Source organism: Cryptotermes secundus, unplaced genomic scaffold (assembly GCF_002891405.2).
Source record: "Cryptotermes secundus unplaced genomic scaffold, Csec_1.0 scaffold1061, whole genome shotgun sequence".
Lineage (NCBI taxonomy): Eukaryota > Metazoa > Arthropoda > Insecta > Blattodea > Kalotermitidae > Cryptotermes > Cryptotermes secundus.
Window position 1 is genome coordinate 2,381 of NW_019727416.1, and position 27,731 is coordinate 30,111.

At 40.0% G+C, this 27,731-nt stretch overlaps 1 protein-coding gene and 1 long non-coding RNA gene across 2 annotated transcripts in view; both read left to right on the forward strand.

Moving 5' to 3' along the window:
• The window catches only part of LOC111864774 (synaptosomal-associated protein 25), a 78,883-nt gene that overhangs the window by 1,580 nt on the left and 49,572 nt on the right, over nucleotides 1-27,731 (forward strand). The window contains exon 2 of the mRNA XM_023852283.2: nucleotides 13,050-13,091. Coding sequence (XP_023708051.1) covers nucleotides 13,050-13,091 — 42 coding nt within the window. The remainder of the gene's footprint in view (nucleotides 1-13,049; nucleotides 13,092-27,731) is intronic.
• Nucleotides 23,131-24,813, forward strand: LOC111864773. The gene is made up of 2 exons (XR_002842854.2): nucleotides 23,131-23,309; nucleotides 23,436-24,813. It is a non-coding gene; the product is annotated as an uncharacterized LOC111864773 (long non-coding RNA).

Genomic DNA, 27,731 nt, shown 5'->3' on the forward strand with positions numbered 1-27,731 from the left:
ATAGATCCTGTAGGCCAGCCGTTTCAAACATGCCGCCCTTCAACTTTTAGAGCTAATTGATATTAAAATCAATATTAAAATTTTAGTAGAAATGTTTTTTTCTAAAGACAATTTTCCGGCAGACCAGAAGACAAGAAGTCTCACGCAGACATAAATTAACAAGCTGCAGGAAATTCAATGTTTTGCTATTTCTAACATAATTTCTTGTGTAATCTCTCTTTTTACATATTGAAAAGTTGTTTGATACTTGTCAAAAATGGCATTCTCTTGCTTTTTAAAACTGTAAGATATGTGACTTTAGGTAATTATATTTAAATTATTCCTAAATAATAAATAGAATTAAATTTCCTTGTATCAAAATGTAATGTATATTTCTATTTTGAAGTGGGCCCTGGACTATTATTTATAGGGCTGAGGTGGCCCTCTGTACAAGTTGGGTTTGACATGCCTGCTTTAGGCGAACCCATAAATACGGTAAACAATGTCGTTGCCCAGGGGGAGGGCGCTTCTGTACATAATTAATGGATAGTAAGCCTGACAACAACACAGGTTGTTTCGCCAGGTCTCGCAAACATCCGGGAAAATGTTTTGACATATATTATCAGAACGTCAGATGTCTTGGGACTAAACAAGTCGAACTTTACGACAATATCTGCTCCACGTACTACAATATTATATATTTAACTGAGACATGGCTAAACGACCTGTGTTACGATCATAATTCACTTCCTGACTGCTATACAGTTTTCCGTTCTGAGAGGGCGTCTGTAAATAAAACACGTGGTGGTGGAGTTCTCACTGCCCTATCCTCCATAATTCTCTCCTGTAAACGCAGATACGGTTTAGAATCTTGCGATGAATGTGTATGGGTTGAAATCCCCACTTCAGACGGCCTCAACTTACTCATTGGAAATCATTACTTTCCCCCTGACGCTAATCCTGAAAACATTGCTAATTACTTTCGTTTTTTAGAAAACAATCTGGATACCCGTAATTTTGGATTAATTATGGTTGGGGATTTTAATGCCCCTGGTTTCGACTGGAAAAGTGGTCTTACTCTGCCCAATTCCCATTATTACTCTAAACTTAAGGGAGATGCGATCTACACTTCCACGTGTCTACTAAATCTTAATCAGTGCATTGATACTGTCAGCAGCAGCAGTCTACTTGATTTCATTTCTTCTAACTTTAGCGACATAAGTATTACTCCTGTTGACTCTGGACTTATAAAGCCTGACAATTACCCCCCCCCCACTGATTATCGATATTTGTTTGTCCCTTGCCACTTGTATTCAAAACTATAGATATTTGTGCCGTAAATTGTAGTCTGGGGATTATGCACTGCTTTATAATAATCTTTCAACTTACGACTGGTCCTGTGTGTATGGTACCCCCTCTGTGGATTCTACTGTCGCCGGCCTCAATGCTGCTGTTCAAGATGCCATGAAACATGCAATTCCCCGTGGCATCATGAACACTCGTATGAAATTCCCGCACTGGAATTCTACTTCCTTAAGGTATTATATAAGGGAAAAGAACTATTTTTACACACATTTAAAAAAAATCCGAATGCCTTTACCAAAAATTTTCCTTTTATCGTAAGCTAGTTAAGTCTACTATTAAGTCTGACAGACTTAGATGGTTGAAATTTGTGGACGAATATTTAAAGTCGCAACCCAAGCAATTCTGGAAATATGTGGCCTCCTTTAGGAAACGAAATTCTAATTCCATCCAGCTTGAGGTTGATGGTAAGCATTTAATCGAACCTCATGACATTGCTGATGAATTTTCAAAGCATTTGAAACGGTGTACCACAATCCTGGTCCTATTGTCTTCCCCAGCCTGTTGTCATCTTCCGAATTCTTACCTTTGGCGTCTGTTTCTGATTCCGATGTTATTAAAGCTATTAAGCGCTTGAGACCAGGCTTAGTCTTTTGGAGTCGACATCCCTGGATTCATTATTAAGGGCTGTACTGATATATTTATACCTATTTTTAAACATATCTTTAATCTAAGCATATCCCAGCATTACTTTCCCTCCCTGTGGAAGCAAGCAGCAATTGTTCTGTTCTCAAAAAAGACAAAAGTACCTCTGTTAGCAACTATAGGCCTATATCTGTACTGAGAAATATTTGAATTTATTGTTCATGATCATGTTTCCCATTATCTAAAATCAAAAATTAGTCCTTATCAGTACGGCTTCTCGAGAAGTAAATTCACAAGCACCAATCTGGTAACGTACGTTGATTTGATCTCCCCTATAGTCGGGTCTCAGAGACAAGCTGATGCCATTTATTTTGATTTGAGCAATGTATTCGACCTCGTCTCACATTTTCTTCTTCTTCTTCTTCTTCTTCACAAGCTTAGTGCTACTGGGCTTTCTGGTGTATATGTAAGCTGGTTTCGCGGTTACCTATCCAACCGGAAATCTCAGGTCCGTGTTTCTGGTGTTCTTTCCTCGCCTTTTGAAATTCTCTGGATCTGCCTTGGGGCCCTTTCTCTTCAATGTGTTTATTAATGACGTGCGATGAAGTTGCCCACTCTTAAGGGTACGGCCTGAGTGCAGCGGGGCGTGGAGCGTGCATCACAAACCCGTGTGAATATATTGGCGTGTCCTGGGACCGAGCGTTTTGAGCGGAGCGGGCACCGTGCAGGTCAAACCAGTTTGTGTTTCAGTCTTTTGAGGATATAAACGCTGAACGCTAGAGGTGCGGCCCGCTGCTGTCCCTGCCATAAAGTTGCCCACGCCCCGCCGCACTCAGGCCGTACCCTAAGTGTCTGTTTTTTAGCTGATGACGTCAAAATTTACCGAGTCATTAGTTCTCCTCGGCACTGCTGTCTACTTCGGTCTGACATTACGAGTACAACTATAGACAGGTTGGTGCATTGCTAACTGTATGACACTCAACATCAGTAAAACTAAAGTTATATCCTTCTCCAGGGAAACCAACGTACTGATCTACGATTATGAACTTTGTCAATCTTCAGTAGGCCGGACCGATTCCATAAAAGACCTGGGAGTTGTGTATTGATGCTGAGCTATATTTCCATGACCAGGTCAATTACATTTTCTCTCACTGTGCTAAACTGTTGGGTCTGGTTCGTAACATTACCTTCAGTTTCTCACCTTAGGCTGTACGCTCAGATTGTTCACTGCATTGGTTAGACCTAAGCCTGAATATGCGTCCGTAGCCTGGAATTCGACTACGTCAACTGATGCCAACAGCTGGAACGTATCCAGCAGAGGTTTGCGGCCCTTTGTTTAATCGTTTCTTTCCTCAAGTCCATTACAGCTATTCTCTTGCTCTTGAGGAGTTACAATTGCATTCTTAACGCACTAGGAGACATCGCCTTGATGCTCTCTTTCTTATTCACGTTTATTTTGGCTCGAAATTCTGCCCTTCTGTTCTGGAAATTGTTGGTCTCCGAATTCCTGCTCGGTAATCAGAGATTTTGCAGTGTTCAATGTTTGCTCCTCATCTAATAATTGTCCCTTTGCTAGATGTGCAGTAGCTGCTGATGTTGTTTGCAGTGATGTTGACGTTTTCGGAGCCAGGAATGTTCTCCCCAAACGATTTTTAAATATGGTATAATTGTTAGTATTATTATTTGCATGTACAATAAACAACAATAAACTGACTTATTATTATTATCCTCTGAAAATCTATACTTTTCATTTTTTAATTAAATATTTATATGTTTCATTTCTCAGTTCTTAATAACACTTAGATTTATGTTAATGAAATTATTATTATTGCTATTATTATCATTTGTTTGTTTACTTTTCCACATAATTGTGTTTTCCCCAGTGCTTGTCTGTAATTTGTTTTTGACTTTATATTGTGTTTGTCTATAATGTAATTATGGAAAATGGAAAATGGAAAGTATGCCTCTCTGCAGTTGAATACATCTGGACTGTTTCCCTCCATTTCCAGCGTACGAGCTATATTGGCTGTTGAGTTAGTTAGTTAGTTAGTTAGTTAGTTATTGGAGAGGGTGGGTTTCCCCATGCACTTAGACCAGTATTGGTCCATTGTGCTTCCCTCTATGATATTCTACCAGTCTCTATACCCTACCGATATTGGTGCCTACCATCAGTCCCGCCGAGCCAGCGAGTTCGGCCTCCACTAGCTTGGCGGTATCTATAATGCTTCCCCCATCTAACAGAGGCCTTAGAGACTACTGTTGGGCGGGAAACGTCCTTGAATTTGGCTCAGTGACCTCCTTTGGAGATATGAGGTTCTTTTACGTGCCGTAAAGCTACGACACGGGACACACGGCTTAAAGTCCCTCCCGGAGGATTTGTTCCCTGAATTTTTCCGCCCTTAAAAATTCGACGACCTCCGCCGGGTTTTTGAACCCGCGTACTACGAGTCATGAGGTGGGAACGTTACCTCTAGACTACGGAGGCCGCTGGCTGTTGAGTTAGTTATATACTGTGCTATGATTTATATTAATAAAGTCTATGAGCATAGAATTATTACGCACCTGTTTCGAGTTGCTTGCAAACAGAAAAGGCATGGGTGTGTATGTCTCTACCTGTCGTGCAATTAACGCAGTGGTTTCAGAACTTTATGTGTATATAAAGAAGATGTTTTTCCGTTTTTAAGACCAGCACATTTTCCGTTTTTATTAGTTAATATGTATTAACAGTTTACAAATGTGATGACACTTAAAAATATAATCAATTATGTTTTACTGTTTAAATTTCCCAGAACAATCAGAGCCCTCATAACGAACTAGTCGAGCCCCTCCAGTGGGGCCACTCCTCACTTCGGAAACCACTGGCTTAATATGGTCCATTGAATTGGAAGTAAAGCGATACCTGGCCTGCCTGTAGCCTGTCTCTTTGTTTCCAATAAAAGTACATTTACTCGATAGCTTGCAGCTCTTCTATAAATACTTCCTACAAACTCGTGCAGCAAGCTGATAGTCCCTCAGCTAGCCAAACTCGCCGCCTATTAGGAAACTCGAAGGTTCTTTTTGTGTACATAACAACCAGCCACTAGACGCAATCCTGAGCCAGATTAACTGGTTCCAGGTCCTCACACTGTAATATTATGCACCCACTTACGCCAAGAACGCCATGTGGTCTCATGCACGTACATTCAGCTCCTCCCTAACGTTAATACCGCACTCAGTTCCTGTGTGTGTAACGGAGTAGGTAATGGCAGGAGGCACCCTTTTGTATATATTAGAGTACACAGAAAACTACTGAACGTCCCAGCAGATTAGAACACCACAAAATAAAGGAAATATTGTATTCTGAAACAACTTCACTTTACTCACACTTTCACGCGAGTTCGTTGCTTGACTATAAAACAATTTTTATGACGGAAAGTTGTGCATAGCTGGCATAGATGCAAAATGAAATGTAATCTCCATTAGTGAAATATACCGGTATCTCAAAAGTATTATTGAAATTTGCAATTCGGTATTGTATAGATGCCGTACATGAAATGCTCCCGGTGCATTGTATTTTAATACATTTTAATACTCTTATTTACGTCGATGGAAGTGCCTGTAACATTTTGTTTAGGCCGTACGCCAAACAGCAGTGTCGGAGAAGTTGCCGCATGTGCTCGGCGAACAGTGTGTAGGCGAATGTACGTACTAATGCTAGTACAGATGGAAACGTCGCTTGAAATTCATCATGGAACAGTTTATTTCGTATCGTCATCCTTCACTTTTTAGCCAAATTCCTTATCATGATCCCTTGGTTCCCCGTCAGAGCAGTGAATTCAGTCTCATTCCTTATCATGTTCCCTTGGTTCCCCGTCAGAACAGTGAATTCAGTCTCATTCCTTATCATGTTCCCTTGATTCCCCATCAGAACAGTGAATTCAGTCTCATTCCTTATCATGTTCCCTTGGTTCCCCGTCAGAACAGTGAATTCAGTCTCATTCCTTATCGTGATCCCTTGGTTCCCCGTCAGAACAGTGAATTCAGTTTCATCCTTTATCCTGTTCCCTTGGTTCCCCGTCAGAGCAGTGAATTCAATCATTCCTTATCCTGTTCCCTTGGTTCCCCGTCAGAACAGTGAATTCAGTTTCATCCCTTATCGTGTTCCTTTGGTTCCCCGTCAGAGCAGTGAATTCAGTTACATTACCATCCTGCATGTGGCACAGTTTGATGCTCATGAGATCAGACCCTTTGAGAGACTTCACTGAGAGAATAATATTACATTAGGTCCAAAGAAACGATATGAGTGTGTGAACCGGACTTAGTCGGATCAGTATGGGTACCATTGGGGCACTTGTAAACACGGTAATGAACCTTTAGATTCGTGAAAAATATCTATTTTCTTGATCAGCTGAGCGACTGTTTGGCTCGCGAGAAGAGCTCTACTTCATGAGACAGAGGACGTATACTCCAGGTTGGTGGGTATATTAGAGCACCTCGTGTCTGAAAATTTTGGGAAACAGGATCGTTATGAATGTTCAAGCCGCAATAGAAGATAAAATTGAAGACACAAAGGTCAGGTTCTGTGAAGAACTAGAACCTGTATTTGATAAATTCCCGAAGTACCCTATGAAAATTATGTTAAGATATTTCAATACCAAAGTAGGGAAGGAAGACATTTTTTACAGACCAACGACTGGGAATGAGAGTTCGCATGAAATTAAGTATTGACAATGGAGTTAGAGTACTAAACTTTGCCACATCAAAAAATCTTACTGTCAAAAGTACAATGTTCCCACATCGTAACATCCATAAATTTACTTGGACATCTCCTGATGTGAAGATACACAATCAAATCGACCACGTTTTGATAGATAGGAGACGGCACTCAAGTATACTTGATGACCGATCATTCAGGGCAGCAGATTGTGATACTGACCACTATCTGCTGGTGGCAAAGGTAAGGGAATGACTGGCAGTGAGCAAACAAACAACACAGAGTTCATATGGAGAGGTTCAATCTCAAGAAATTAAATGAAGTAGAGGGTAAAGAGCAGAATTGTGTTGAAATCTCAAATAGGTTCACAGCTTTGGAAAAGTTAGATACTGGGGTGTATGTTAATAAAGTTTGGGAAACTATTAGAGAGAAGAGTTGAGGTTTTCACGGCTGTGACTATGAAGAAAGCAGTCTTATGGGATGTGGCGCGGTGTAGATGTGGTGTTAACCGACGTTTTGGAGGAACGTGTCGCCTCCATTTTCACGACAGAACGAGAAATAATAATCCGCAAGCGAAGAAACAGTGAGAGCAGGTGTAAGCAGACCCTGAAGATGGAGGCGATACGTTCCTCCGAAACATCGATTAACACCACATCTACACGGCGATCCCAGAAGACTGCTTTCTTATTAGAAAGAATATCAAAATTTCTGCCAAAGAGAGTCTAGGTTATTATGAACCGAAGAAGCATAAGCCATGGTTCGATGATTGATGCTCAAAATTATTAGATCAAAGAAATCAGGCCAAATTGCAATGGTCACAGGATCCGAGCAAGTTAAATGGGGATAATCTGAACAATATAAGACATGAAACCAGCAGGCATTTCAGGAACAAAAAGAGGAAATATCTGAAAGACAAAATTGATGAACTTGCAATGAACAGTAAGAACAAGACCATTAGAGCCCTGTATAGAGGAATAAATGACTTTAAGAAGGGTTATCAGCCTAGCAGTAACTTAGTGAAGAATTAGAATGGTGATCTGCTTGCAGATTCCCCCAACATTTTGAACAGGTGAAGGAACTACTTCTCTCAGTTATTAAATGTACATAGAGTCAGTGCTGTTAGGCAGACAGAAATTCATACAGCTGAGCCGTTAGTACCTGATCCTAGCCCTTTGAGATCGAAAGTGCTATCGCAAAATTGAAAATTTAGAAATCGCCAGGTAGTGATCACATTCTGGCAGAACTTATTCAAGCAGGAGGTGAAATATGACGTTCTAGGAACCACAATCTAATTACGTCTATTTGGCATAAGGAAGAATTGCCTGAGCAATGGAAGGAGTCTGTTATTGTACCAGTTCACAGGAAGGGTGATAAAACTGACTGTAGTAGTTATCGGGGGATATCACTGCTATCAACTTATCCAATATACTTCTCTCAAGATTAAGACCATAAATAAATAAAATTATTGGGGATCATCAGTGTGGGTTTCGACGTAACAGATCAACTACAGATCAGATCTTTTGCATTCGTCAGATATTGGAAAAAAAAATGGGGGTACAATGAAACAGTACATCAGCTAATCATAGACTTCAAGAAAGCCTATGATTCAGTTAGGAAGGAATTATTTTAAATATTCTGATATAATTTGTGATAACCATGAAACTAGTTAGGTTGATTAAAATGTGTTTAAACGAAACGTATAGTAAAGTCCGCGTAGTTAAAGGTATGTCTGTTAAATTTCCTATCCAGAATGGTCTAAAACAAAGAGATGCTTTCTCTCCACTCGTTTTCAACTTTGCTTCAGAATATGCCATTAGGAAGGCTCAGGAAAAACAGGCGGGACTGATATTAAACGGGACACATCAGCTGTTGGTCTATGCCGATGCGAATCCACTACGGGATAATGTAGATACCATAAAAAAAACACACAAACATTAACTGACGCAAGTATAGAGTTTGGTCTGGAAGTAAATGCAGAGAAAAACAAGTAGATGTTGCTGTCTCGTCACCAAAATGCAGGGCAAAATCATGACATAAAAATAGGAAGCAGATGTTTTGAAAATGTGGCACAGTTCAGATATTTGAGATCGACTTTATGAAATCAAAATATGATTCAGGAGGAAATTAAGAGGAGATTGAACTCGGGTAATGCTCGCTACCATTCAGTCCAGAAACTTCGGTCTTCACGTCTGCTGTCCAAAACATAAAAATTGGAATATACAAAACTATAATTTTGCCTGTGATTCTGTATGAGTGTGAATCTTGGTCTCTGACATTAAGGGAGGAACGCAGACTGAGGGTGTTTGAGAACAGGGTGTTGAGGAGAATATCTGGAACGAAGATAGATTAAATGACTGAAGATTAGAGAAATCTACATAATGAGGAGCTTCATAGCTTGTACTCTTCGCCAAACATAATTAGAATGATCAAGTCAAGGAAGATGAGGTGGGCAGGTCATGTAGCACGAATGGGCGAGAAGAGGAATGAATGCATTTAGAATATTGGTGGGAAAGCCAGAAGGAAAGAGACCACTGGGAAGTAGGTGGGTGGACAATATTAAAATGTATCTTAGAGAGATAGAATGGGATGGTATGGATTGGATTGATCTGGCTCAAAATATGGGCCAGTGGGAGCTCTTGTGAACACGGTAATGAATTTTCGGATTCCATAAAATTTTGGGAAATTCTTGAGTAGCTGCAGAATTGACGTGTCCTGCAGAATGGCCCAGCTCTATGAGTGTGTAAGTAAGGACGTTTCGGATAGTAAATGATTATGAATAGGAGTTCATTACAGGGACCAGCAAAAGCATTTTAGTACCTACATACTCCGTGGTTTGTAGTCCGCAAGCGACCTGTATCGACCGAGCGACCGTCGCTTGTCATCGAAGTTAGTGCAAACTTTTTTGCGGATAGCGGGTGTCACGTGGTCAGCGCAATTGATCCCACGGCCGTTAATCTGGGTTTACTAGACCACTACGAAAAAACACATATATGTAGCAGCCGCCATTATGGAGTAATTCTTCTGGAACCCGAGCCGTGACTTGGACTGTTCCATTGTACGGTAGATATTTCAACTGGACTACACTGTTGCTCTTCATCCAATACTGGATTCTGACTGCCACTCACACCGGCGTGAACTTGTGTTCACACTTTGACATTTCCAGCGCATCTTTCTTCTCACTCTCTTTTGCTGTCTCTTTCTGTTGACCCTGTCGCCGCTTATCAGCTTGCCGTTGCTGTTGGTGATGCTCCACTGAATCCCTTGCGGCAGTGAGTGATTCACTGGGAGAAAATGGGCCATGGCGAGTTCACTGTAGAATAGAAGCGAACTGGGCAATAAAAACATATGTAGCTGTGTAGGCATTGATGGTAGTGCAGTTTCTCTTAATGAAGAGTACAGTTTTATTGAAAATCAGGGCTTGAAAAATTGCATGTCTTAATCACCAGAGTAAGAATTCATAATTACAGACCACGCCGGTTGATAAGATAGGATAAGATAAGATAAATTCTAGATCCCGGTACTTTTGACGTTTTGTTTAGGCTAGATACTAGACTCACATTTATGGGCAACCTGAATATAGCAGTTGGTGCAAACTTGACATGTAACCGAGATTGAAGACACACTCCTATTCATAATTGTTCCGTTTGTTGAATACGCGGCTCGTGGCGTGACGTGGCCTTTTCATGCTACACATCTGTTTATTTATTCATAGTACGCACTTCTATTTATTCCATATTTCTAACAGCAAATATCAGTATTTTGTATAGACCTAGTTAGTTGTTTGTTAAACGACACTTTAAGTGAATTGGATAATGATGTGGTCGGAGACCGTCGTGGCCTGACTTGAGGTGGTCACCTGCATGAGTTTGAGGAACTGAGGAAGATAAAAAAAGATTCTAAGGACACACTGAGATTTTAACCCGTGACCTCCCGAATACGAATGCAGAGTTTTCACCACTCGAGCGCAACGTTCGGTGCCAGAATCAGCTATAAAAGTGTGTACCAAGTTATAAAAGCAACTTCATTGTTATGCTGAATATTTGCTTTGGATAAAAATAGCCAGCTGAGAGCAAATTTCTGTCAGGCTTGTATTCAGAGATGGCGTAGAGCAGGTTGTTATGGCAACGTAAAGCCAAAGGTGTGGGAGGCGCTGATGGATTTGAAGCTTATTCAACGAATGGCTGCTCATGCAAGGCAGGACTGACTTGGCCTGCAGGGGAGCGGGCTGTGGCTTGTGCTCTCTTCCATCCACATACGTTGTTGCTTTACGATGTTCGATGAGCAGTTATTTAAAATGTTATGAAACGGTCTGTAACTTCGTAGGATAGGGTTTGAAAATCAATATTCAGTAACCCTTATCATATGTTCTTGACTGAATTAAAGGAATAGCATACGTACAAGACTTCGTGTCTCTCCGTGAACGGATAAGTTCTTATTGAGGTCACTTATGTATCCCAAGCCCTATTTGTATTAAACAAGTTAAATGTAACGCTAACTTCATGAAATTAATTTTATTTTAAGGAAGTGCAGATAACTTCCTTTAATTCCACCATGTACCCAAAACATGACAAGGAGACCCATTACTTACATGCAGTTAAGGTGCGGCCACACAGAGCGCTACGCTATGTTCGCTACACCGCGTGACCACACAGAAAGCTATGTTTGGTATGAAACTGCTCAGTCTTGAATGAGATGTTGGCCGATAGTGTGCCGTGGGGGGGGGGGTAGCGATATTTCCGACGATGAGCTTTAGCTGTTACTTTCCTTGTGTAAACGGAAAAGGAAGTGGGTGCATGGCGTGAACTTAAGAAGAACCGAGTTTGGTGAATTTCATCATCTGATAAAGCAGTTACGTGAAGATGCAGTTAAAATTTAAAGAATATTTCCGAATGAATGGGGTTGATGAAATTTTAATTTCTTCACTTATAGATAAAAGAACAATGTTTATACATTACCTGGTGTATTCAGTTCTCCAGAAATCATGTTCCAGGCATTATCCCGCATGTTCTGGTTCCGATATTGTTCTAACCCTTTGTTCCACAAACATGGACACTTCCTTACTTCTTCTATTAATTCCTGCAGTGTCATTTTCATCTAAGCGAATGCTGCGCTGAATGATACGTAACACGTGTTGTAATCAGAGTGGGGAAGTACTGAGGCGCGCAGCTGACACCTGGAAGCGAGCCCAGTGCGCATGCTCGTCCAGCGCGACGTTTTAAAAATATAGCCTAGAATCAAACACTCTGCGACGCAGCTAACATAGCGAACATAGCGTACGTAGCGTATGGAAGTCTGTGGCCAGTCACATTGGCAATAAAGGGAGATATTTTTCTGTTCGTATAGCGAACCTAGCTTACGTAGCGTGCGTCGCGTACATAGCGCTCTGTGTGGCCGCACCTTTATTGTGGATTTGAAGCGCAGCAATGCGACAGTAACCTAATTCATAAGGGTCATGGCGATATATTGTTAGAATTCAGCAAGATGCCATCTTGGAAACCAAAATTTCAGCAAGTCAGCTCCGGGGTTTTGTGCCGTGATGTAAGATACGACAGTCTGGCGAGACGTAAGCGCGGTATGTGAAGGCATTGTGTGACGGCAACGTCAGCCTGTTCTTTTTAGAAACGCCGTCTCATGGCAGACCACAACTTACCCAATCGTTCATTTGTGAATAACTGTTAAGTAAGAAACGCATTGAAATACCGTTTCTCTGTAAATAAAAAGAGCTCGCCATTTCTTGAGCTCCGCGTCTCTTAGGGAAGTAAAACAGTTGTAATGGATGTAATAGTTTTTCTACATGTATCACTAGGTAGCAGCACAGTCCAGCTTCATGACAGTCTAGCTGGCAGACGCGCCTGCACCTATTCTGAGGTTGGTTTCAGTAGTCAAAATGACGACCGTGCTTGAAGAGTGTATTACCGAAGAGCAGCATTCTGTTGTACGCTTTTTTGCGAGCAAAAGGACGCAGTGTGAAGGATATTTGTGCAGAAATGTTTCCTGTTTACAGTGGGAAGTGTCTTTCGCGTAAATTGGTTCACAGCTGGTCCGCCAAAAAAAAACCGTCTTGTTGGCAGACGGTTCGCTGATGAGATAAGAGGTAAAAACTGAAATGTGGATGTGGCTGAGACAACAGCCAAAAGACTTCTATATTGCGGGTTTTGACGCACTGGTAAAGCGATGGGACAAGTGTTTCAGTGTTGTTGGAGGCTACGTCGAGAAATGCGTGTTTTTCCAAGTTACAGTATCACATGTTATACGTTTTACATCCATTTGTGACCTGTTTACTGACCCTCCCTCTTGGATGAGGGTCAGCCATTGTTAATTGTGTGATGGTCTTCCAGATAAACATAAGAAAGTTGGTTGTTTTATCTTGTATTGCAAATGTCATTGTTTTCCTTGCTCCTATTTAACCTGTTCGTTTTATTTCTTTCAGTCCCTGGAAAGTACTCGGCGGATGATAGCACTATGCGAGGAGGTAAGTGTCGACGTGTATTTCACTTTTGTGATCTTTTAATCATAATAGATTTACTTGCAGTGCACAACTGAGGTGGACTGAAATCAGATAAGTGTATACGTGTTAATAACACATTTATTAGAAATCACAGGAGTTTAAAGATCAGATAATGTGACGTACCTTGACAGGGGCAGAAATAATTGCTAGAATAATACTTTGATTGAGGTATTGATTGAGTATGCACTAATCACTTTACACAGCTGCTGATAACTTGAGGTTAATTGTCCCATAACTACACCTCAGCTCATCTCACTCGTAATATCTTGGAATTAAGAACATACTCGTACGTGTATTGTGCGGCGTCGTCGTCATCATCATCATCGTCGTCGTCGTCGCCGTCGTCGGTTGTTACTTTTGTTGTGTTGTGGTACTTCAAAATCATACATCATAGAGCTGCAATTATGTTTTAGGGGGTTTAAATTGTGCACCTTTATAACCGCCCTAATGGCCCACAAGCCTAAATGGTATTTTATTGAGAGTTATTCTCAGTATTTTACAATAATTACGCAGAGTGTGACATAGCCCATCTCTTGCACACACGAAGCGGCCTATTTCCCAGATGGACCACACACACACACACAGAGAGACGCCAGATGACCCCCTGGTGATTTAGTTAAGCGTTTCTTGGAATTTTGGTTCCAGAGTCGCTCGGCGACTCACTTTGAAAATTTGACTCTTGACAGTTTCTGCTAGTCTTAAGTCACACGAAGGCGTGCCAGGAGGGGACGCTATGGCCAGCATACATCATTACCTTTCAAAAGTTACGTTAGGTTATTAAAGAAAAAAAAATTGCCTGTAGAGTAGAAATGATTGGAAGTAGCGGATTCAGAGTCAACTCCCTTACTTCAAATCTGACCAATCCTCAAAAGTCGAGGGTGTGACTTGGGAACTTCACGGAAACTGGAGAGGCACACATCTCTTCAGAAAAAGTCTTCAAAAACTCTTCAAACAGTCATAAAAGAGTCTTCAAAAACTCATCAAATAGTCTTCGAATAGTCTTCAAAAAAAAAAAAGTGGTGGTCCAGCTAGGAACAGTTGTAAGTGTTTGGTAGTTCACCTTGCAAAGAAATGCCAGCACCTGGTGAATTGTGTATGTGAACTGTGTTTTGTTTTACGCTTTCTTCACAAAAAAATAATAAAGTGTCCTCACATGCAGAGTTCAAGCAGTGTATCATTAGACGCTTCTGCCTCCCTGTCTGAGCGAGGCCAGTATAAAGATCCTGAGACAGTCTCATCTGTATCTTCTGAGGTAAAGAAAATTCACCTGTGTTCCTTTGGCAAAGAAGCATCAGCAACAGCCGCTGCAGGTGGAAGCCAGGTGAAGGAACAGGAAGGTAAAGGGGTACGGCGACAACAAGAAGGTGACACCCAACGTAAAGGGCACTACAGAGAGCGGTTAGACCTTATTGGAGGGACATCATTTTTCTGAGGCGTTATTCACGATGCGTTCATAACGGTTTCATTGTGTGCTGCTGGCCGATCAAAGTGGCCGCGTGGTCTAAGACATGTACTGTCTTCACTCGCTCGAGCGCTGGGATCATGGATTAGATTCCCACAGGCATGCATGTTTGTATTTTATGTGTATATTCGGTGTTTATGTTCTGTATGCAGGTAGCGGCCTTGCGACGGGCTGAACCCCCGGTCTGAGGAGTCCTACCGACTGTGTGTAGGACCAAAAACTGAAAAAGCTGCCAAGGCCCAAGAAAAGGCTGTGGAGCAATAATAATAATAATTATCTGCCGTTCACTCTTCAGCAGTTCCAGTCATAATTATTAGAGACTTAAATATACTCTCTGCTTCGTTTTCATGCAAAAACTCGTACACATGTGTATCGCTTCTTTAATTGGCTCGTGTGACTGTTTAATTGGTGTGTTAAAAGTAAGGAATTGAATTATAAAATTTGCAGTCTTATGCTATAGCAGATTTTTTATTGGCAAATGTGATGATAAATTTGAAGACATTAGTTACGTTTGTTCTATCTAGGCTACAGGACCTTTATGCACTGCTTCTTACTGTTAGTTGGTTATTTAGCGACGTTGTCACTATCGAGACAAATAGTGTCACACGATAGGATGATTGCTGAATTGGAAGGGATTCAGAAGGAAGCGGGCGTGTTTTTATTGAGATACTGTCCCGACCTTTGGCTGGATGGACTGAGGAAGACCACGAAAAACTCAGGATAGGTAACCCGGTGTTGATTCGAACCGAGAATCTCCCGAATAGAAGTCTTGACCTTTAGCTGGTCCTATTTCTTCTAGTTCCTTTAAACAAATTTACCTTCTCTTCCGTTCTGTTATTTTATGGATACCTACTGATTGAGTCAACAACCCTTCTGCCTTTGATGTTCACCATAGCGTTCCTTATTAAACATTCCAATAGTGTAAGTCATTTAATGTACATATAAGGTCTGTTTTTTGCAGACTCGAATCTTTATTTAGTTGATTGATCACTGTTATCGGATCTCCGTATAGTATTTGTTAATAGTTTTAACAATCATCTTATTAATGCATAACTTTCTGTTGCCTCAGTTGCGGGTGGATTTTTTATAGAAATGGAGACATTAATTATATATAGTTTTAATATTCGTGGTTGTCTTTAGTTGGTCATATTGCTTTTGTCAGGTACGAATAAGTTATTGGGAACTGTTATTCATTTTGATGGATGAGGCTGTTATGTCTGTTCCGATTCAGATTTAGTTTTGAAGCTATTTAGATATTTGGTAGGACCCCTGCGGCATAAGTACGCCCCACCGCACGGCCTATAACTGTACAAGACTGCACAACACAAACAATCGCTGACGAGTGAGATTCGAATTCTTAATCCCAGTTGTCCAAGACTGTACTGCCATGCGAACAGCAGGGCGCATTGTAAAATGTGTAAAATGTTGAATAGTTAGCATTTTTATCATTGTGGAAGGTGGGACAATTAGTCGAGACTCGGTAATGTAGTCGCTTTTTATAGATACATAGGCAATCAGTTGCATGGATATATTTAATTTGCTAGTAATATGGCCTGCTTAAGATTAGACTGATACTAAGTTCGCTCAGTTTAGTCTTTGCATCTGTTTTATGTCGTATTGCTTTCGAACTGGTGTTGTTCAGGAGAAGGTGGGACACCCCAAGTTTTAACATTTAAAAATTGACCCACCACAATTCTATTTCTCCTCGACAGCACATATTTTCTCAAAAGTAATGGGACATCTGGCACGATTGTGGTTAACAGCAGCACCTTATGTGTTATAGCAAGTGTCACGTAACTTCAAACAAGGCCAAGAGCGCCAAGAGTAACCTTGAATGCGCAGAAAATATCACACAAGGGGGTGTGTTGCGGGATTGCGGGGAATGCGTGGCCTTGTTCGAAGTTACATGACACTTTCTCTATTTTCGGATATGGTCAAGTTTGTATAGTAAAGGGTGCAAAATATCCCATGTTCTCTTATGTTTTACTTATGAACAAATTTGTAAAGAATAGAAATGTTCAGCTTTGTAAGTGCTTTTCAGGAAAAGAAAATTACAGGTTCAAAACGTTTCATTCGGCGAACCTAGTGTGAGTACTTCCGGTTGGACCTTTACGTTGGGCGCCACTTGTTGCTGTTGTTTGTTGGGGCTTCGCGTAATCACCGCGTTAGCCGTCCTGCACCTTTGTAGTTGATGGGGCGCCGTTACGTGGTCTGGGAGGCACGTCGAGGTTTTTGGAGTAGGAAGAGGACAGTGTCCTGGTTTTGAGCTCAGATTCTTTTCAGGGCTTAGTGGACTGAAGAAGTCTCTGAACCACACTTAGATTTGATGCAGTGTTACACTTCCTTTATTGACAACACTACGCAGTTACAAGCAGGAGTCACATTCAATTAACAGTTGCACTTTTGGCACTCCTTGTACACTATTTCAAGATCCATAACACTACGTTACAGTACTGTATATGTACGTCAATCTCCCAAACTGGTGTTTCACCGAATCTACATGTCCACTCTCTGATTGTCCAACTGATCGGCCAGTGTCCTAATTGTCTGTCACTCGTCTGTTACTTATCCATTACTTGTCTGTCTTCGCCATCCCGGATCAATTCTTTTAAATACTGTGAGATGACGTAACATCCAGAACCTTCTCTTTTTTATCAGACTGGCAGTGGGATGAGTAATCATTAACATACCACGCCGACTATTATAGAACCTTCTGGTAGGCTTACTGCGAATTCTTAGAACAAACTGGGCATAAGTTACATTTAGTATAAAATTGGTATTAAGTAACAAATATTAATTTCTGAAATTTACGCCGGTAAGCAGTGATCGGTTACACGAGTAAGTATGTGTCTCAGAGTTTGCATTTGCCATGCGGTGACACGCTAAACATAAAGTCGTACAGGAAAGTGGTGAAAGGAAGCGCGTTCCATTTCGCGAACCTTCCAGAATTTAGGCACTTTCCGCGTTAAGTACTAAAAAATATGTGCGACAGAAATTATACCAAACCATGAATCAGAGGGAAACTTGAAAGGAAACAAACACGGAAATTCCCATTTTGGAGAAATTGAAACTTGTCTAATTTAAAATCATAGTCTCGGTGTGCAGAGAAACGTGTGAGCTGATACTGAACGCAGAGCATATCTCGAATTTCCAATTTCAGGTAACGTGGTAGTTATGATTGAATGCAGGAAAATGCTGCATTGAGAGACTGCTGCTCATGGGGGACATTGCCATGCTGTGCAAGTGTAGTACGGTCGTTGTGGTCAGATGTCATCAGTGTACATCTCAAAACCTGAGATCTTCAAGTGAAAAAAAAATTAAAGTTGAAAAACCCCATTCGTTGATGAATGAAATTGCGGTGCGTGAGAAGAATATTGTGTTACACCCAGTGGCGTGCGGTACTATTTTGGGTAAGGGAAGCGGTGGTATCTAATAAACGAACTGATAGCAATCAACTCACAAATTTATTTGAAGAACAAATCTATTCTCCGGTCCTTAGCAGCAAAATTATTGTTGACATGGTCGTAGAAACCTTCATTGTTGCGAATGTGTTCCAATAATTTCTTCTCACTGGACAACAGAGACAACCTGGACATTCTTCCTTCCCCTTGAGAGTTCCTCGCGTAAGTTTTAATTCTCTTAAGTGCAGAAAACGAACGTTCAACCGAAGCACTGCTTGCCGGAATTGTTACGATCAGTTCACATAACTTTGTCAGCTGGCGTAGTGCACTGTCGATGTTTGTAGGTTTTAGATGTAGCAAAAGCTGACTTTCATTCTGGATGTTTAAATCTTTATTAAAATTAAATACACTCAGTTCACTTCTTAAACGAGGAAAATTGAAGTGCTGGCCATACGCTGTATTCAGTGACAAAAAAGGGGATTTCAGGAAATGTCTTCATACTCCTTACTGCATCTAGGATTTATTAATTCAATAAATTTTAGCTTTTCTAAGTTCTGAAACCTTAATTCAATTTTATTCCCAACATTATCAAAAATGTCATAATAAAGTTTTCTGAAGCATATTTTACGTCTCCTACAGTGTCAAAACGCAATCGTTTACTCTGTAGTTAATCAGTCTCTTCCTTTGAGGACGTTTCGAAGAATACGTTCTAGAAATTTTATCTTTTCTTGGCTATATCTTCTTTTCCTTCGGTCACTTTGATATGTCATTTGATTTTGCTTGTAGCATGTCGAAAAGAAAGGTGGTTGCTGAAAACAAATCTCTGAAAACAGAAAGTAGAAAATTAAAGTTGAAATCTTGCAGCACAAAGAAATCCTCTAGCGGCAAAGTACGTTTCATTATCCCAGTTATCTGGATTTTCAAATATATTTTGGAACATCGTGCTCAGTTCAAATTTGTACTGTTATACTGTCTCTACTAGACGACTCTTATAGTTCCACCTGGTGGATGCGACTTTCGGGAACCTCTTTTTTTACTTCTTGATCCAAACAGTGCGTCCTTTTAGAAGTTGCAGAGAAATAGGAAGAAAAGCTGTTCAGTGTTTTGAAAAACACATTGCACTGTTTAAGGGCGATGACACACGGACCGGTTGTGCCGAGCCGGCCGCAGCCTTGTGACAAGACACACGATGCTGCACGCCGACTTGGCGGCCGCGTCAGAAACTGCTGAGAATGTACATTCAATCTATATGGAGCGAGTCTTCAAACCGCTCGCTGCACCGCCTGCAGACGATAGGCCGAGTCGGCAAATCTGCCGCCTGTCTGCGAGCACCGCCTTGTCTGTTTTATCCCAGCTGATGTAGTAGAACTAACTACTCGTCCTTATACTTGAGACAGACTGTGAAAGTACGAGCTTAAGCTTATGTGTCATACAGTGTATGAAGTTGCCATTTGGAAACGTCTCTCTCACTTTAGTTTGTAGCCCATTAAGTTCCCCTGACATGCCCGGCGCCCATCATACGTTTGCGCCACTATTTTGCTGCCAAAATCATACTGAACTACACAGTCTGTAACGCGTTCAGCTAACGCCGATGCAGTTCGATCAGCACTCACATCCGAAAATCCTAAAAACTGTTCTTGTATTTCACTATCACTAGTTGCATACCTTAATACGATTGAGAGCTGTGATTGGCTTCGAATGTTTGTCATCTCGTCAACCATTACAGCAACAAAAGCGGCCGAGCTAACTTCTCTTTTGATTTCTGTTAGAATTACGTCACTTATTGAGTCAGTAAGGTCGTTTTGTATTCTTTTCGATAAACCTGTAAGTAGTGTACTGTTCTCAAGGTGAACATTGAGTTTATGATCATATTTCCTCAACACGTGAACTAATTCCACATAATTACCTCGGTCGATAGAATCCACGCCTTCGTCAAGACCACGGAGGGCAAGTTGCCTCTTTCCTAATTGGCAGATGATATCAGTCAAGCGTTTCATTATTTCTCTATTTTCTGTCACATTTTCATTATGCTGTAGTATCGTCAGGCACTTTTGATCGTCAAGTTGACAGTCCAAGATTTCCCGAACATAACAAGTTGCACTGTTGAAATAATGTGAGTCTGAGAGTTCTCATGTCGTTTCAGTTCTTATGAAGGTTGTTGATATCACCAAACCCAGTCTTGTCCCATACATTTTTTTTCATTAAGAAACAATAGGCATGGCTAACAAAATAATTTTCCTATATTACGTCAACCGGATAGCCACTGTTTTAGAATACTGTTCCAAATTAAATTTCCTCACACATAATTTGGTTTGTGCTTTAAGTTCTGGCAGCTAGCATGTCGGTCATCCTCTCTCTACAATTATTTTCTTTTCAGAAAAATCCCTGCTATTAAACCGCCGTTTTAAAAGGCTTTCGACTGCACAGTCGCAGTCGCGTTGTCTGCCAGCATTCATTTTAGCTGTTTCCTTTGCGTGTAATCTAATTACTCCCCTGCCACTTGTACCACAATATCACACTTGCTTCCCTTAAACGCGGATAGCTTCTTTCTGATGCATCAAAATACGATCACAAATCCAATCTTACACCATATAAATATGCACTTAAAATATTTTAATAAAACTTAAGGTTACCTATAACACCCAACAAGACTGAAATCACACATAAACAGTTAATGTTCACATAACCATCGAAAGAATTCGCTCCTATATCACAGGCCTAGCCAGCAAACTGAAATTTGCTTCCCTGACCACTTCGGGTTAGACGAACTCGTACGAAGATTAACAAAAGGAAACTTGGTCCCTCCCCCCAAGCAGGGGAAAGGAGGAGGCGGAGAAGGCATGTGGCCTTGATCATCACCACGCGCAAAAATGTTAGAATATGACAATATTCACATCCTTATTATTCAAATTGAATTATTTATATATGACTTCTTTTCGTTTCTTAACTACGGAAGCAAAGCTTCCCTTGCCTCCATGCACGGCACGCCACTGATTACACCCTTAGGTGTGCTATGATTACACCGTTGCCAGTAGTGGGGAATGGTTGGTAATATCATGTCATTAGTTTATTTTTGTCCTGTCCAACCCCCGTTCTCCCTTCCGACCGAGTTGCTTGACGTCATTGTCTTGCGCTGCGATGCTTATTTTGCTTTGTGTGCTTAGGCGTTGTTTTCTTCTGATCTCACCCCCCATCCCTAGATGCTTGCCTACCCATAATAAATGTGAAGGATGAGGGCATCTAAGGATGAAATTGATACTGTTGGTCGAAGCGTAGTATACGATAGTATCGATTTGGGACGTGGGAAATAAGCAGAAAGCTCCGTATGCATTTATACTCATGTTTGTTTTCAGTGTGAAAGAGTAATGTTGTGTGGTTACTATGTCCAGGTTATGCAGGAATCACTAAACTTACCCCATCACGCGCTCTCTTTCTTTACGTCATTTGTTGAACAGAATCATTCAAGTTAGATTTCTTGTCAGTTCGCTGTGTTCTGAAGAGGTGCAAGTACTTTATAAAAACGTAGGATTTGAGGTTCTTACAGCGGTTGTTATGAAGAATACTATCTTCTGGGATATAACGCCTTGTAGGCCATTGAAAGTCAACCGACGTTTCGGCTTGCCACCTGCGTGGTATCTTGCTCGGCATGTTCGACCCAGAAGATGTAGGCGATGTGCTACTCTGAAATGTCGGACTACACGGCGTTATATCCCAGAAGATAGTACTCTGTCTTTATACAAATGTTTTAGTTTATTTGAGTTGTATGCTGACGATTTTGATGTAAACTAAGTATTTTGGCCACTCGCATTACGGAAAGACGTCGCAGTTGACAGGTTAGTACTCCTGTTTCATACTTGGGATGTCGTAGTTCGAATCAGCCCTGAGATGGTTGTCCTGATTGGTTTCCCTCATTGCATGTGGACAGTTGCAGGTACCGTGAAACAGACAATGAGAACTGCCACAGCTTTCTAGTTCATTCTTCAAAACTATTCTATAATTAAATGCTGCATTTTGTATTCTGCCAGAAGTAACTAAATAACCCAGTAATTTGCCGTTCTACTTGTACTGCTGAAAATTAACAGGTGCCTAAGCAGTGATCTCGCTTGTTCCAATAACCTTCATTACAGGAAATTTGATATTCTGTTGGTATGATATATCGTTTTCCACCAAACATTGTGGTTGAGTGCTTAACTTCATATTCAGGAGCTCTGGCTCAAATCTTAGGCCACAGACTGGCTATCCTGAGTGGCATTACCGTGGGTTTTCTCGGTTGCTCCAGATACTAGACTGTTTCTGCATCTTCCATATCTTTTATGATTCATTATTCCCTGTCATCCTACCATGTAGCACTGTGCAGTCTGAGTTACAAGCAGGCCTACTAAATAACCCCTAAATAAGTAAATAAATAAATAAAATAAGTCAGTCCTCTAACTTTGACTACTGCAAAACCCTTTTGGCAGTAAAATATTTTCACAGAATCCTCTAAACAGAACCAAGGGATTTCAAGTACAGAAGGAAGCCAATTATCCAAATTGCCAGTTTACTGAATCGGTACAAGCAAGGAATGCAGACTCTGCACTTGCTATCAGCCCATGCAGTCATTGTTTATGCCCGTTCCAATCTGTTCAGATTTATAATTACAGTATTCATTTTTCATATTTCACCTGTTTTTAAATGTTTTGGTTTTTATTACTACAGTAGCACAGAACATTATAATAGTGTTATAACAGTGATTTTCCATGGATAAGAATTGAATCCAGTTACCCAAATTTTTTATTATTTGAACCACATCAGTGGCGTAGCATGACTACTGAAAGCAGGGAAGCAACTTTATATACATGTATATAAATTTTTTCTACATACCCTATAGTTTCTATCTTCTATTTAAAAGAAAACAGCTAATAGTTTAATATGTATTGTATATTTAAGCTAATATATTAAAATAACACCTAATTATCAACACAATTTTATAGCCATCAAATGACAGGGTTGTGAACCTGGAATATAATTAATGCTTACTTTATTGTTTATAATTCAGCTCGATTCTTCTGTTTTTCTTGGCAAACAGATCAATAACCTCATCTAGAAAGCTGGGTTTGGACTGCAGTTTGTTTAGGAAGGACTTTTCAATGTTCATCAAAGCCAGTGATGACAACCTATCCTGGTTCTGCGAATTTCTTAAGTAGTTTTTTAATCTCTTCAGAGCTGAAAATGAGCGTTCATCTGCAGCACTTGTCGCTGGTATTGTTAATACTAGCTCACATAATTTGAAGATTTGCGGGAAAACGCATGATAACTGAAGAGCATACATATATTGATGTAAGTCATACACACTATCTTTTGCCATATCTGGGTCCGAAAACATTACTAAAAGTTCACTCTTTAAGGCAACAAAGTCAAAAAATGCACCATAATTTTCTTTTAAACAGGAAAATGCTTTTTCAGGAAATGAGGTTCTATACATGGGAAAGTATCTGGCATCAAGAAGACTCAAGAAGAGGAGCGTAGCGTTCTCCGAAAATCTAACAGAGACATTCTGACACACGACATCAATAATTTCACAGAACAGCCGTTTATAGGAGTTTTTTCTTTCTTCTCCACTCATTGAGTCAATGCGAATTCTTTTGGGTCGAGTTGGGCCATTTGAATCGAAGACATTTTCCATTTCACTCCAAAGGTGGTCAAATCCTCCCCTTAATCTTTGCATGTGATGCTTAAATTCGTCTATTTTGGTATTGCAAAAAGCTATATCAGATCTCTTAGTTTGTAGGATTTTGAAAAGAGCGCCAGAATATGGAAAAATTGAAGAAAATATTTTCAGCATGAAATTGAAATCGAAATCCCTTAGAAGAGAGAGAAGTCCGCGTGCAGAAGAAATTGTTTCTACATCCCATTCTTCTGGTTCCTCTATTATAGACACAAGAAGATTCTCAATTCCTTCTCTGTATTCATGCACAGTTTCAGCAAGTCGGCTATGGTACTGCCATCGAGTAGGTGCGATAGAAGGAAATCTTTTCCTAAGGTGGGAATCCAATGCTTCAGTCCTTTTTGTGGACTTGGCAAAAAAAGTTCTAAAGCCAGAGAGAGTAGCAAAGAAGACCTTAACTTCCTTAATAAAACTAGCAGATTGTGCTAAGACTAAATTTAGTCTATGCGCATAACAATGAACAAAAATGGCGTTTGGGTACTGCTCGCGAATTTTTGCTTGTACTCCTGCATGTTGTGATGCCATAACAGCAGCACCATCATAAGTCTGTGCAATGAGTTTGGGACCACATTCAAAATCATTTAAAATCTCAAGAGCATGGTTAAACAAGGAATTGGCAGAACGGTCAGAGCTCACGTCTGTAAAACGCAGAAACCTTTCTTCAACATTGCCATCAGCTGTCACATATCGAAGAACTGAAGCCAACTGACACTTATTCATCACATCTGAAGTCTCATCAAGAATTAAAGAAACATAATTAGCCTTTGAAATTTCCTTTTTAATTTCCATTGTCATCAATTCAGATACAGAATGTATCAGTTCATTTTGGATGTCAGGAGAAGAACCACGGAAAGCAGTTGAAGACTCTAAATGATTGTGTAAATCAGAATCATAACGTGCCAGCATATTTAAAACCTCAATGTAATTTCCTCTATTAACAGATGCCACGCTTTCATCATGTCCCCGAAATGCTAAACCCTGAGAGCCCAGAAAACAAACTGCTGTAATTAATTGGCCTACAAATTTCCTGTTCTGTTTCACAGCTTCATTGTGTTTTTCAATTGACTGTTTGTATTGGCTGCTTAGAGAAAATTCAATCCTTCTGTTTTTACCAAACAGTGTAATTTCTTTAAGACAAGCAATGTGATTAACTGAATGCCCATGTCGTTTGCCAGATTTGTAAATGTTGTTAATGTCATTGTAACCAGCACTGTTAAACACGTGTTTTTCTTTAGAAAACAAGAGACAAGGCCAACAGAATAATTTGTTTAGTTTATCACACCCACACAACCATGGAATAGCCTCATATAAACTGGTATTGAAATGCCGTGTGCAAGATTTCACTTTTGTATGTAAAGTTAGATTAGGCTTAGGTGCACCTTCTTCTATTATCTTAAGTTTCTCATTATAACTGAGTGAACTGAACGGTGTTTGAAGAAGTTTTTCAATCACACAGTGCTTATCACATGAAAGTGTCATGTTTCCATTTTTAACTTAACAGCAATCACAAAAACACTGGTCATAAAGTTATAATTACACAAAGCAAAACAAATTCTGTATCGAGAAAAATACAGAATAATAACTAAACTGACTTGTGCATAAATGAGACGCTAACACCTTCTGAAAACTAATAAACACGCTTAACTGCCAGGGCACAGACTATTCTACTGCGAACTGCAATGCCTTACATCTGGCAACATTGCTGGAAGCACGAAGCTAGTAGCATACCATAACGGATAGCTCACTTACAGACAACATTGACATTGGTCGGCCAGTTAACCCAGGGGAGGGTGGAAGCGAAAGACCTGCTGCTTCCGCGCGTGTTGCAGTTCGAAGTTCCCTCCATTTTTGAAGAAAATAACTGATCTATCCTGATAAATTGTTTATGTAACACATTAAAACTTGCAATATTCTCATTATATGTAATATATGTTCTCAGATTAATTAATATTTTGAAGTATGAAATATTTTTTCGAAAATAAAAAATTGCCAGAAATGTTCTTGGTTGCTTTTCTATAGGGAAGCAATGCTTCCACCACATCCATGTACCCTACGCCCCTGAACCACATATGTCACTAATTTGGGTAATTGGCGTTCTGCTGTAATTGTTTTTAATTTATGATCCTGTATGCTTGAAACTGAATTAAATCCACATCATACTTCAGCATACATAAATGCTTGAAGACGAATTAAATCCACTTCGTACTTCAGCATATATAAATGCATGAAGCTGAGTTAAATCCACTTCCTACTTCAGTATACATAAATGCTTGAAGCGGAATTAAATCCACTTCATACTTCATCATACATGAATGCTTGAAGCTGAATTAAATCCACTTCATACATCAGCGTACATAAATGCTTGAAGCTGAATTAAATCCACTTCATACTTCAGCATGTACAGTGGGATGGTTGGCCTGGTTGTTGGTCACAAGGGCTATTTTTGAAAGATGAATCATGTTGTGTTCTGCATTAAGTGTATTAAGTGAAGACAGCACCACATGCTGATAAAGGGAATACACACAAGCAAAGGACATATTGTAAATTGCAGTCGGGCTAATGAAACAGAAAAACTGTTTGGAATATTGCATAGCTTTAAACAAGTGACACCTCTTACGAGGTGGAATAGAATTCTACGAAATATTTTAATAGAAAAATTTTAATGAATTTTAAGTAATTATGTTATTTCAAGAGGACTGCAGCACGCAATTTTAGCGAGCATCAAAGCAGTGAACACTTTGGACGCATTGAAACGCCTGAGGATGGCCGTCAGTGGCCGAAACCTGTTGTGTTGGTGTTGAATGGTGAATGTTATAATGATACGTGTAGTTGCATTATTGACGGACTTAATACATAGACATTCCATATTTTGTTTATGTTCTACATGCCTTGAGAATATTGTCTCACACAGATGGCAACTACCTATAACTGCAATCTGTGTAAATTCTTCCCACAGACTGGTCAAGAAGTTAGAGGAATGTTTGTGTATATAACTTTGGAACCCATATCTATTGGAGTCTAAAGTCTTCGCTTATATGGTATTGTTAATAATCAGGTGCTGTTTGATGGGAACCATAACAGGTTTCATAACAACTGAAAATTATGTACCAGCATGGGAAGCACTCACTCAGTCTAACCTCTTTGTCTCGTAAATGTTTCATTATATATGCAAGATCATCGTTGTTTATCTAACTCAGAAGTTCATTTAAAAGAAAAAGTTCAGTGTCACAAAATAACCTGTGACATTTCTCCAATGCAGGTTCTCCAGAAATTAATTTCTCTTAAGGAGGATTAATTTGTTGTGTGTTCTGAGATAATTATGATAAGTCATACTACATGAGCACTCAAAGTAGTTCCTATCTCAATTGTGACCATCAAATCTCCACATGAACCGGTATAATTTTCATCACAAAGCACACTGAATGCTCTTAAATTCAATTGGCTTGATTTCTCTAAAATTTACACTCTTCACATCCACTACAGACAGAGTTTTCAGTGCATTTGGAATCTTTTTCACAACAAGAGTTTGATGGCCAATTATATGGTCGCTACTAATGCATTCTGATTCAGTGGTTTAACATGTGCAATAATAACATGACTTGTTGCTTCTGTAGTGCTGTGCAACTATCAACACATTGTTTCCAACTATAGCCTTTTCCAGCCATGTACAGCCCAGTCTGTTTGAAAATATCTTCTGTAGCAACAATAAGCAAAGGATTGCACATAAGCATTTGCTTTTCAACTTTAGTATTATACACATATTATATATGTACTAAGGGCGTTCCGTATATAATGCCTCATATTTTTTAAAAGAAAACTACAACATATACAGAAATCATAATAATGCAGTTAAATAGAGCAAGATTTCAGCTACTTACAGCTATGATTTATTTAATCCATCTTGCAGTGCATACACTCATTTATTTCCTTCTCTCCCTCGCACTATGCCGCACCCGTAAAAGTTTGCACCAGTAGAGGCTAGCCACTTTCTTACAGCTGCAATGACAGCATCATTGTCTGTAAAATGTTGCCCA